Genomic DNA, 13,000 nt, shown 5'->3' with positions numbered 1-13,000 from the left:
CAAACAGCGAGGACAGGACGATCACACAAACAGTGCAGAGTATGCTCCAAGAGGGGAATCCGAAAGGACACAACTTACCATTGTGAAACCTGCCCTGAGAAACCTGGCCTTTGCATTAAGGATTGTTTCAAAGCGTACCACACGTCCACAAATTAATAAAATTAGTTTCTACCCTTTTGACACAACACATCTATAATCTGATGTACCGAGCACATCTTACACACACCGCCACATTATAAATTCATACACTAAAACCAAAAGCAATATAGTTATTACTATAAACTATGCCTCTAGATAAATTCCTTCAGAGGTGTAGTTTCCAAAATCCGGTCACTTGTGGAGGATTTCCACTGTTTAGGCACATCAGGGGCTCTGCAAATGCAACATTATGCCCGCAGACCATTCCATCAAAGTCTGCAATCCAAAACGGCACTCCTTCCATTCTGAGCCCTGCCGTGCGCACAAACAGTGGTTTTCCCCTACATATGGGGTATCGGCTTATTTAGGATAAAATGTGCAACAACATTAGTGGTTTATTTTTTCTCGTTACCTTTGTGAAAATAAAAAAATTGGGGCTAAAAGATCATTTTCGTGGAGAAAAAATTTGATTTTTTTTTTTCACGGCTCTACGTTATAAACTTCTGTGAAGCACCTGGGGGTTCTTCAAATGCAACATGGCGTCCACTCTCAATCCCAGCCAATTTTGCATTCAAAAAGTCAAAAGGCGTTCCTTCCCTTCCGAGCCCTGCTGTGCGCCCAGGCAGTGTTTTTTCCCCACATATGGGGTATCGACGTATTCAGGAGAAATTGCTCAACAACGTTATTGGACCATTTTCTCCTTTTACACTTGTGAAAATAAAAAAATCGTTGCTAAAATATCATTTTCGTGGAAAAAAATTGATATTTTTTTTTCACGGCTTTACGTTATAAACTTCTGTGAAGCACCTGGGGGTTCAAAGTGCTCACCACAACTATAGAAGTTCGTTAAAGGGTCTAGATTCCAAAATGGGGTCACTTGTGGGGGTTTTCCAATGTTTAGGCACATCAGGGGCTCTTCAAACGCAACATAGCGTCCACTCTCAATTCCAGCCAATTTTGCGTTCAAAAAGTCAAAAGGCGTTCCTTCCCTTCCGAGCCCTGCTGTGTGCCCCGACAGTGGTTTTCCCCCACATATGGGGTATCGGCGTATTCAGGAGAAGTTGCTCACCAACTTTAGTGGATCATTTTCTCCTGTTACCCTTGTGAAAATAAACTACCGTAATTGTTGCCGAATGATCATTTTTGTGACTAAAAAGTTAAATGTCCATTTTTTCCTTCCACATTGCTTCAGCTCCTGTGAAGCAACCGAAGGGTTAATAAACTTCTTGAATGTGGTTCTGAGTACCTTGAGGGGTGCAGTTTTTGGAATGGTGTCACTTTTGGGTATTTTCTGTTATATAGACCCCTCAAAGTAACTTCAAGTGTGAGGTGGTCCCTAAAAAAATGGTTTCCTAATGAAAAACGGCAGGTCATCTTTTAACCCTTATAACTTCCTGACCAAAAAATACTTTGGTTCCACAATTGTGCTGATGGATAGTACACATGTGGGAAATGTTATTTATAAACTAATTTTTGTGACATATCTCTCTGATTTAAGGGCATAAAAATTCAAAGTTCAAAAATTGCAAAATTTTCTAAATTTTCGCCAAATTTCCGTTTTTTTCCAAAATAAACGCAAGTCAAATCGAAGAAATTGTACCACTCTCATAAAGTACAATATGTCACGAGAAAACAGTCTCAGAATCACCGGGATCCGTTGAAGTGTTTCAGAGTTATGACCTCCTAAAGTGACAGTGGTCAGAATTGTAAAAAATGGCCTGGTCAGGAAGTTGAAAACAGGCTTAGGGGTGAAGGGGTTAAGATCATTTTTAAAATACAGCACAATATTATTTGCTGTAAATAGAGTGATAGGCGCAGAAGGGATGAGAGGAGAATATGTAGATTTGTTTCAAGAACAATCAGAGATTTAATACTAAAGTTAAAGAGTAATTATCATTTTAATTTTTATTTAATAAATCAATTGTACACATGAAAATAAGCTACTTTGTAATATATTTTATCACAGTAATCTGGTTCTTTCTCCTAGATTGTTCTTTAACTATAATTTTATGGTTAAATTTTTAAAATCTGTCAGCCAAGACATACGGTAATTTTCCATTACGGAGATAGAAGATGATAATTGGTGCTTTAAATTTCTATGAAGGGGGTAGGATGAGGGGCTACTAGAGGCAGACAGATATTTTGCAGCAAGTTCTCCCAAAACCAAAGTTACAATTCTCCATAGAACTTTATGAGCACCAACTGTTATATCCTATCTCAGTAGAAGGAAACTTTGAAGTCACTGAACGCAGATTTTCCCCGTGAATTGAGAATTTTGAGAATGAACAGTCCTGGAGGAGAAAGAAGCAGATTTCTCTAATAAGATAGATTACAAAGTTTCTTATTTCCATGTGTACGATAGATTTATAAAAGAAAAATAATAAGACAATGTTACTTTTTGGCTGTGTTTGAGCTGAAGCACAGGCAGACTAATCACTTTTCTTGTTTTTACTGTTACAGGTTCCCTTTGCCTCTTTCCTAATGGACTCTGTCAGAACTAAACTTAGTGAGAAAAACAGACTGATAGAAGAATATACGGCGTTAAAAGTCAAGGAATCCAGGTGAACATTGATAAAATGAAGTGATGGACGCACAAGAACATTCGGGCCAAAATAAGAGAGGACTGCACAGATGTGATACCGCCATTATTTATGCCATTCCTGTCCTGCACACCTGTGATTCAAACAGTGGATGCTCCATAAAGTCCTGTATATTCAACATGTTTCTGCATATTCCATCTTTCACATACTTTAAATGTCTGTTTTATAAGCTATTTATATTAGTTTTTATTTTTCCATTTCTTTTTAATCTTGATGTGTAACAAAAAAATTAATTGTTTTTTGACTGTTTTTCTTTTAATTCACGTCAAAGGAGTGCATGGCCAGTAGAGAACAATGTGTGAACCCTTTGCTTTCTAGCAGCAGATTAGATGAAAGCTGGTTACCTGTCTTTACTTATTCCAGACGAACGGGCAAATTGCTACTAAATCTGTATTAGGCTGGAATTACATGTAATTATTATTTCTACCATCCTGATGACAATGTTGGGTGATAGCAAGTATATCATTAGCCATAGGATTGCATCGTTATCTGACCTGCATCACATTTTCTCCAATACGATCTACAATCACAGAAATAAAAGCTGTGATTAAATCGGAAAATCAGATCTGTGGAATAGCAGGGCTTTGGAGGTCAAACACAATAAAAACAATGTATCCGGTTCCTTCAATGTTGATCCAGTTATATTGGAATATTCATACATAGAGATACTCACATGTAAAGCGCCATGGAATAAATGGCGCTATAACAATAAATAATAATACTTGGTACAAGGACCAGCTGCCAGCACAGAAAACATTGAAGAACCTCTGTGCTCCAACAAGCATCACCGCTTCATTACTTGATCAGTAGAGGTCCCAGAGATCTGATGCCCACTCCATATAAGTATGGAAATTATTTAAAGACAACCTGTCATGTCCCAAAACGCTATTCATCTGCTGCATATGCTGGGATAATCTTCAGGTTAATGGCATTCTAAAGCTGTGCAGCCACGTTACTGCAAGGCCAGCTCCAGGTAGGAAATTATGTTTATTCCTCTTGGCAGCCTCCGGCTTTCAGTTATAGATGTGTGGCCAGCGAGACTTCAGTCACCGCTCAGTACCTAGTGAGCCGCTGATGCTAACATGCCCCACCACTGCCTGACAGCCAGTCGGCATCAGGGCGTGGTTACAGCTGCCTCTCCCTATGTACTGAGCGGTAACTGTAGCTGTGCCGTCCCACCTCCATGACTGAAAGCCGGAGGCTGCTGACAGGAGCAAAGATCATTTCTTCTTGGCAGCCGGATTTGCAGTGTGGCAGCCGCACGTTTCAAAACTCTACTAACCTACAGGCTAACCCCTTATCTGTAGGTTAAAAGCATTATGGGACATGACCGCTTACCAAATCACTTTTATATTCCATAATATGTTCTTCTCTAATGACCAGACTAAGGCCGAGGGCAGACATCTATATGAAAAATTGTTGGTTTCATCAAGAAAACTCAGTCGATTTTCATCCATATTGTTATGCATATGTCCGTTTTTTATGTCCATGTGGTATCTGTGCTTATTAACATTTTAAAATGTAAATGATCAAACTACGTTTCCTAGGATAACAATGGAAACGTGTCCATACAAATGGGATGCTACATAGATGTTCCATATGGGATCCAATTGCCTTGTCACTCCTGACTTGTATATTGGTGAAAATCATATGATACTTGGAAGAGACTAGTGCGTGTTGTGATTTTATTCATACGAACTCTCAGTCCATGTAAGGCATAAACTGTCATATAAACAGTCCAACTCAATTATATTGGTTAGTTTATCTGATTTTTACTCTGAGAGCTCTCGTCTATATAATACCCTCATCTGAATGAGCCCTAACCATGTGCTTTAACGCCTTCATATCATGTGTATATACGCCACTGCAATCACATGCGGGTTTCAGCTCTATACGAGACACCCTGCAGCAACTCCCACGATCCGTGCTAGCACCGATCACGGGCGTTTACCTCCTCTGATGTTGCTGTCAATAGTGACAACAACATTGAGTAGCATCGCTCCATCTCTGCCCCCATCAGCAGAACACGATTGCGATCACATTGTGTGATAGTGACCCTGAGCTGAAAGATGGTCGCTGGGTCACCCAGGGATGGGGGCCTGTAAGCTCCTGTTCAGAGCATGAGCTGAGATGCCTTCTCCCTATGTGAGACGCTCCTGTTCAGAGCATGAGCGGAGATGCCTCCTCCCTATGTGAGACGCTCCTGTTCAGAGCATGAGCTGAGATGCCTCCTCCCTATGTGAGACGCTCCTGTTCAGAGCATGAGCTGAGATGCCTCCTCCCTATGTGAGACGCTCCTGTTCAGAGCATGAGCGGAGATGCTTCCTCCCTATGTGAGACGCTCCTGTTCAGAGCATGAGCTGAGATGCCTCCTCCCTATGTGAGACGCTCCTGTTCAGAGCATGAGCTGAGATGCCTCCTCCCTATGTGAGACGCTCCTGTTCAGAGCATGAGCTGAGATGCCTCCTCCCTATGTGAGACGCTCCTGTTCAGAGCATGAACTGAGATGCCTCCTCCCTATGTGAGACGCTCCTGTTCAGAGCATGAGCTGAGATGCCTCCTCCCTATGTGAGACGCTCCTGTTCAGAGCATGAGCTGAGATGCCTCCTCCCTATGTGAGACGCTCCTGTTCAGAGCATGAGCTGAGATGCCTCCTCCCTGTGTGAGACGCTCCTGTTCAGAGCATGGGTTGAGATGCCTCCTCCCTGTGTGAGACGCTGACCTAATGCTCTGCTCTGCAATGCAAAAGCAGATCAGCGATCAGGGCAGGGAAAGTTGAGGTCCCATCCTGGGACAATGCAAAAAAAGTTATTAAAAAGTAAAAAAAAAAAAAAGTAAAAAAAATATGAATCCAATAAATAAATGTATTTATGTAAAAACAAATAATAAAAGTACACATATTTGGTATCACCGCATCCGGAATGACCCGACCTATAAAACTGTCCCACTAGTTAACTCCTTCAGTGAACACCGTTAAAACAATCAATAAAAACGTGGCAAAAAATGATGCAATGAGAAATACAATTACAACACGTCACGAGAAAAAAAATCTCAATCGCTAGAATCTGTTGAAGCGTTCCAGAGTTGTGACCTCATAAAGTGATACTGGTTAGAATTGAAAACATTAGCCTGGTCATGAAGGTGAAAACAGGCTTCACGGTGAAGGGGGTAAAATGCGTACTGTATTGGCTAGATGCTTTTCTCACAATTGGCATTATGGCTTATACATAATCTAGCCGTGGAGAAAGAATGAACTTGATGGACCTGTCTTTTTTCAGTCTATGAACTTAGAAATGTTTCTATATACCCAAGTTTTTCCAAGGTCATGTTGCTTAAATGCTGTTCATTTTCTGCTGTTTTTTTTTTGTTGGTTTTATTTTTTTTCTGCAGCTGTTTGCACCAAAATACGCAATACCAATCAACTCTAATTATTGTGGATTTTTTTCCCTCTTTTTTATGCATTTTTTTTTTTTTTCGTGCAGAAACACAGGGATTCTGCACTTAAGTACTCCATTGTGTTGTTAACATGCATTTTTTATTTTTAACATGCTGTCTCCCTGACTTTGATCGGGACTTTGATGTATGATTTAGACAGACTAAAATCCTAGGTAGCACTGGAAAGGAAAATGAGGGGGCCATAGCCCTGCAACTGTTTGCCTAGCTTTGAAATTCAGGAGTAAGTGTACCTTGCAATTTTCGGTAGAGGAATGTGTGCATAAATAAAGAACAGAGCAATATCTAAAGCAATCTGCAGCAGGAAGATGGTGATGAGAGTAAAATTATTGGAACTACATATCAGATAGCTGAGAGAAGAGAATGAAAGGATGCAGTGGAGAAAAGTGGGAATGTTTTGAGAAGGGCAGGAATGCCTTTGAGTGATGTTCCATATTATCTTAAATGGGAAAGTTTTATACAGAATAATGGTGGTTAGTTGAAAGATCACGACTTGGAAGGCACCGCCCAGAGTTGGCTGAAAGTTTCAAAGGATGTGAAGTGGAATGGTTACAAAGAAGTTTGGAAGGTCAATAAGTGTTATGTGTAAGACCCACAAACAACTCAACTGACTGACTACCACTCCAAGAAGTCTTGTTGCCAGCCCTACTCAGTTGTAACTGTGGACAGCTACTACACTGCAGAGACACTTGCTCTGCCTGTCGTGCTCACCGACATAAGACGGCAAAAGGTGTATAGCCGACTGACAAATATTGGACATTACTGCCCACATGTACCCTCTGTACACTAAGACCCATGTCATAAAAACAGATTCCTCACATCATGGACTAGACATTTCCACCCCAAACTGCTGCAAAAGTGATTACCTCAAATCCGACAGGACAGCCGACACATGATGGAGAGGTGAAGGGAGAGACCTAGACCTCTTATGAGATACTCAATCCAGTGTGTGGTATGGGGTGACACAAGAGAGGTTAGAGTGACTGAATACCATCCATGGAGCCCAGAGGACTAGCTGGACATGCTAAAACAGCTCCCAGACCCTGAAGGAGCCCAATAACATTTGACCTATGACTATACCTGGAGGGGTTTAGAAGCTTTGACTAAAGCAAAGCCAAGAGACATTAGACTACATCAGGTAGAATCTGACCATAGATAGTGGCAAAGAATTTTATGAACTAATAAGAGAAGTGGGCGGAAGAAGGACAGATGAAAAAATCCATGACTTTGACTGACATTTCACAAGAGAAGGATGAAACAGTTGAATAATATTTTGCTAGACTGCAGATGATTTGGTCTGACATGGGATTTTCACTTTACAACCCTATAGACGAAGATACTGACTTCAGCATTTGTAGATGGACTCAAGGAAAGCATCAGGATAGACATTATAGCGTCCTGACCAGAATGGAGGGGGATGAGTCTAAAGGTTGCAAAGGGAGTAGACAGATGATAGGAAATCTTTTTCAGGCTGCAATGGATGGGAAGAACAAGCATAAGCCAATAATCTGCTTCAATTGTGGGAAACCTGGGCACATCAAAAATAAACTGTAAACTACCCTCACAACTGAAGCTGCCCGCAGACACAGATGTTGCATAAAAGGTCGGGTCCATATAGATTGGAGTATTCAGAGCCAGTCCGATACCTATACGGGTTAGGTTCGGTATGCCCCCTTTGACGTTATAGGTGGATAGAGATTCTGGGCTCAGTCGGTATAAAAACTCTTCGCAATATCAGGATTCTTAGTATTTTGTCCGCCACTCTCTAAGGTCAGCGCACGTAGATAGATCGAATACAGATATGACATGCTTTGCTATGTTCAGTTGTTTTGTATACGCATAACTGTGTGCTAACGAGTATAGGTGGATAGAGAGACTGCGTTTCATTGATAAAAATTCTTTCCGCAATACAGGGACCCTTGGTTATATGTTCATCTTCACCGCAAGTCGGCGCATGCAGATAGATGGAATACAGATATGATATTCTTCGCTGTTTAGTTGCTTTGAATATGCATAATCGTTTGCTAAATGTGTACTTTTTTATACTATTGTTGTCTTTTATAGTAAATTTTACTGTGTTTTTAACGTTTGTACTGTTAGTGGGCGGAGGGAGGGTGCGGGGTTCTGCACTCTTCTTAAGGCGTCACATCCGTTCACTAACTGAACCCGTGGAAGCGCCGGACAGGTGCGAAACGGCCATCGTTCAGCCCTCACATTACCTTAGTATACACCCCCGTGCCGTGAAGTCTATGTACTAATAAAGTAACCTGCACAGAAGATTGGTGAGTGCTGCCGTATTACTTCATGTTTATATACAGATGTTGCTCAGCAGCAGCTATAGGAAGTTGGCAATTCATTATGCATGCACCACTTAGTGGCCACTGACAACCCAGGACCAATGCCTATGGTAACTTTTGCCCTGCAGGATGGTAAACCACAAAATTTATTAATTGACACTGGAGCAGCCAAATCTATGGTGCATGCAACAAATGTTGATCACTGGACATTTCTGACAAATATTTCAATGTGGTGGGGGTAGAGGGAAAAGACTTATTTGACTAAACCAATGACATTGCACATCTCACCCTAACACAAGCTTCTAACCGGGTTTTTAGTCAACCACACCTCTCCCAAAAACCTCATAGGAGCAGACATTTGAAAAGCTTTGAAATCCTCCCTTAATTTCAGACCCGATGGGTCATTAGGGATAGAAGTGTTCCAAGATCCAAAATTAAGTGGTGTGGTGCAAGCTATGATTGCTTACTCTGACTTAGTTCCTCTTCATTATATGGTATATAACCTAACAGAAAGAAGTACCAGACAGTCTATGGGCTAAGAGAAAAGCAGATATTAGCAGTTTTCCAGTGACCCCCGCTAGATTTGAACTGAAGGATTGAGTCAGACCACCACGCCTTCCTCAGTATCCCCTTTTCCCAACAAGGGGATGCCATAAGGGTCTATATCACCAAGTTACTTCAGACTGGAACTTTGGTCCCTGTGACGTTTCCCTGTATCTAGTCAAGAAAAAGACCATCCCAGGCCTGCATTCCACTTATATGATGGTCCATGATTTGAGAGACGTGGACAAAGCTATGGAGCCAATCACTCATATCGTACCAAAACTCCACACCCTTTTGGCACAAATTCCAGCAGACACGAGAGTCATTGACCTTGCTAATGCTTTTTTTTCTCTGAAGCATTGCATCCAGATTGTCAATACCTTTTTGCTTTTACGCTTCAGGGAACACAATATGCTTAGACAGTGTTACCACAAGGTGCCCAGAATTCACCGACACAATACTCAACAGCACTGTAGTCAGTGCTTCAGAGCTTGATCACCAGACAGTCCTCAGCTGTGCTGTAGCAGTATATTTTTGATTTGTGCACCAGATATTGAGAGCTATAGGATTGCTTCCATAAGTCTTCTGCAGTTTGTAGAACAAAATTGATGTAGGGCCTCCAAGGATAAACTTTAATTTTGTAAACCAAACAGCTGATTTCTTGGGTCACTGTCTGCATGGACCTACCAAGCACCTCACTGGCCATACCAACCATTTCTGTCCCCACATCTGTCAATCATCTCTGTACCTTTCTGAGTCTAGTCTATTGTAGAGAATGGATCCCCAATGCTGCTTCACATATGCAGCCTCTCTAAGACTCAATTAAGTTACCCTTTCATTTGTCCAAAGTCGCTCTTGATAACTTTTTACCCCCGTAAACATGACATCATGTCCACACCAGCACTGGGTATACCCAATTATGAGATTCCTTTTAATCTTTATTGTGCCATGTCCCAAAGATGTTGAATTAGCAGTTTTGACCCAAACCAATGGTTCCTATCAAACCACTATTGCACACTATTCAGCACAGCTGGACCCAGTAGCAAGATGTGCTCCTTCATGTGTCAGAGCTACTGCTGCTGTTAACATAATAGTTCACAAGCCATGCTCTATTGTTCTTCACTTTCCAACTGTCATTCATACACCACATGACATACATTGAGTTCTGTCCCAATCCAGCCGAAACACCTATCCATTGGCATCCATGCATTCGCGCAATAATGGCTTTCTTCTGGCAACTCGACCAGACCATGCAGCACATTTTTCTTCAAGCCCCTCCTTATTGTGCATCTTGAAACGGCCACACCACTAGTTTTCAGAGAATCCAGTATTTCAGTTGATGTTACAGTATATGTGGGTTTTACGTTGAATCCCGACCAATTTTCCTGGCAGAGGTCACAGGTGAGGATGTTACCTTTAGTAGCCATTTAAACCCATTTATGTCAAACTCTGTGCATGTTATCAGGCCAAAATCACCAGGGTATGTGAACTTTTGATCAGGGTCATTTGTGTGTTTTGGGTTGTCATGATTTAAAAGAGAAAATACAGTAGTTTGACAATAAATGGCTTCACCCAACCACTAACCATGAGTGGAGAAAACGTTTTTGGTGTTATCATTCATAGTCTCTGATAAAAGGCCAAGAAAGCAAAAATTCTGCTGGGTTATGTAAACTTTTAAGCACAACTGTATGTGTATGTCACTGACATTTATATATCTACATCTATATACATACTGCTCAAAGAAATAAAGGGAACACTTAAACAACAGAATATAACTCCAGGTAAATCAAACTTCTGAGAAATCAAACTGTCCACTTAGGAAGCAACACTGTTTGACAGTCTATTTCACATGCTGTTGTGCAAATGGAATAGACAACAGATGGAAATTGTCAATTATCGAGACACACTCAATAAAAGAGAGGTTCTGCAGGTGGGGACCACAGACCACATCTCAGTACCAATGCTTTCTGGCTGATGTTTTAGTCACTTTTGAATGTTGGTTGTACTTTCACACTCGTGGTAGCATGACACAGACTCTACAACCCACACAAGGGGCTCAGGTAGTGCAGCTCATCCAGGATGGAACATCAATGCGAGCTGTTACAAGAAGGTTTGCTGTGTCTGTCAGCGTAGTGTCCAGAGGCTGGAGGCGCTACCAAGAGACAAGCCAGTACACCAAGAGACGTGGAGGGGGCCGTATGAGGGCAGCAACCCAGCAGCAGGACCACTACCTCAGCCATTGTGAAAGGAGGAGCACTTCCAGAGCCCTGCAAACTGACCCTCAGCAGGTCACAAATGTGCTTGTGTCTGCATAAACGGTTAGAAACTGACTTGATGAGGATGTCTGATTGTCCAATGTCCACAGATGGGGGTTGTGCTCACAGCCCAACACCGTGCAGGACGCTTGGCATTTGCCACAGATCACCAGAATTGGCAAATTCGCCATTGGCGCCCTGTGCTCTTCACAGATGAAAGCAGGTTCACACTGAGCACATGTGACAGACGTGACAGAGTCTGGAGACACCAGGGAGAACAATCTGCTGCCTGTAGCATCCTTCATCATGACCGGTTTGGCAGTGGGTCAGTAATGGTGTGGGGTGGCATTAGGTACCGAGAGGAGATCCTCAGACCCCTTGTGAGATCATATGCTGGTGCAGTTGGCCCTGGGTTCCTCCTAATGCAGGACAATGCCAGACCTCATGTGGCTGCAGTGTGTCAGCAGTTCCTGCAAGATGAAGTCATTGAAGCTATGGACTGGCCTGCCCACTCCCCAGACCTGAATCCGATTGAACACATCTGGGACATCATGTTTCGCACCATCCACCAACATCACATTGCACCACAGACTGTCCAGGAGTTGGCGGATGCTTTAGTCCAGGTCTGGGAGGAAATCCCTCAGGAGAACATCCGCCGCCTCCTCAGGAGCATGCCCAGGTGTTGTAGGGAGATCATACAGGCACGTGGAGGCCACACACACAACAGAACTAGTGATGAGCGAATGTACTCGTTGCTCGGGTTTTCCCAAGCACGCTCGGGTGGTCTCCGAGTATTTGTAACTGCTCGGAGATTTAGTTTTCATCGCGGCAGCTGAATGATTTATAGCTACTAGCCAGGCTGAGTACACATGAGGCTTGCCTGATTGCTAGGGAATCCCCACATGTAATCAAGCTGGCCAGTAGCTGTAAATCATTCAGCTGCCACGATGAAAACTAAATCTCTGAGCAGTCATAAATACTCGGAGACCACCTGAGCAACGAGTACATTCCCTCATCACTAAACAGAACATCATTTCCTTATCTTGAGGCATTTCCACTGAAGTTGGATCAGCCTGTAACTTCATTTTCCACTTTGATTTTGAGCATCATTCCAACTCCAGACCTCCGTGGGATATTAGTTGTGATTTACGTTGATAATTTTTAGGTTAAATTGTTCTCAACGCATTCCACTATGTAATGAATAAAGGTTTACAACTGGAATATTTCATTCAGTGATATCTAGGATGTGGGATTTTAGTGGTCCCTTTATTTTTTTGAGCTGTGTATATACAGTATGTGTGTCACTGACATCTATACATCTATGTATTCTATGTGCCAGCTTTTATTCCATCTTTTACTGAATGTTACCGAATTTTTCCGGTAAAAAAAAAAATGCTCGTGTTACCAATCACGAATCCGAATGTACCATAATTGTGCCGAATTTATGTTTGGCGATCGTTTTCCGAACATATTTGCTAATCTAGTTATCGAATAATCTAGTGAGCTATTACCTCATAAAGTGACACTGGTCAGAATTGTAAAAATTGGCCTGGTCACTAACGTGCAAACCACCTTGGGTGGTAAAGGGGTTAAAATCTGTTCGGCATGTCACTGTTTAAAATATTGGTGTCCAATAAAGTATTCTAAAAAGCCAATTCTGTAAAAATGATTTCAGAGTTGCTGACACTTAACTCCTTTATCTAAGGTAGTCATT

At 42.0% G+C, this 13,000-nt stretch overlaps 1 protein-coding gene across 1 annotated transcript in view; it reads left to right on the top strand.

Moving 5' to 3' along the window:
• The window catches only part of CNTLN (centlein), a 537,174-nt gene extending 534,314 nt beyond the window's left edge, over positions 1 to 2,860 (top strand). The window contains exon 27 of the mRNA XM_069766280.1: positions 2,599 to 2,860. Coding sequence (XP_069622381.1) covers positions 2,599 to 2,703 — 105 coding nt within the window. The 3' untranslated portion in view covers positions 2,704 to 2,860. The remainder of the gene's footprint in view (positions 1 to 2,598) is intronic.
• Positions 2,861 to 13,000: the final 10,140 nt, after the last annotated feature.

Source organism: Ranitomeya imitator, chromosome 1, assembly GCF_032444005.1.
Source record: "Ranitomeya imitator isolate aRanImi1 chromosome 1, aRanImi1.pri, whole genome shotgun sequence".
Lineage (NCBI taxonomy): Eukaryota > Metazoa > Chordata > Amphibia > Anura > Dendrobatidae > Ranitomeya > Ranitomeya imitator.
Note: the sequence above shows the minus strand (reverse complement) of the source record. Positions and strands in the feature narration are given on the sequence as shown.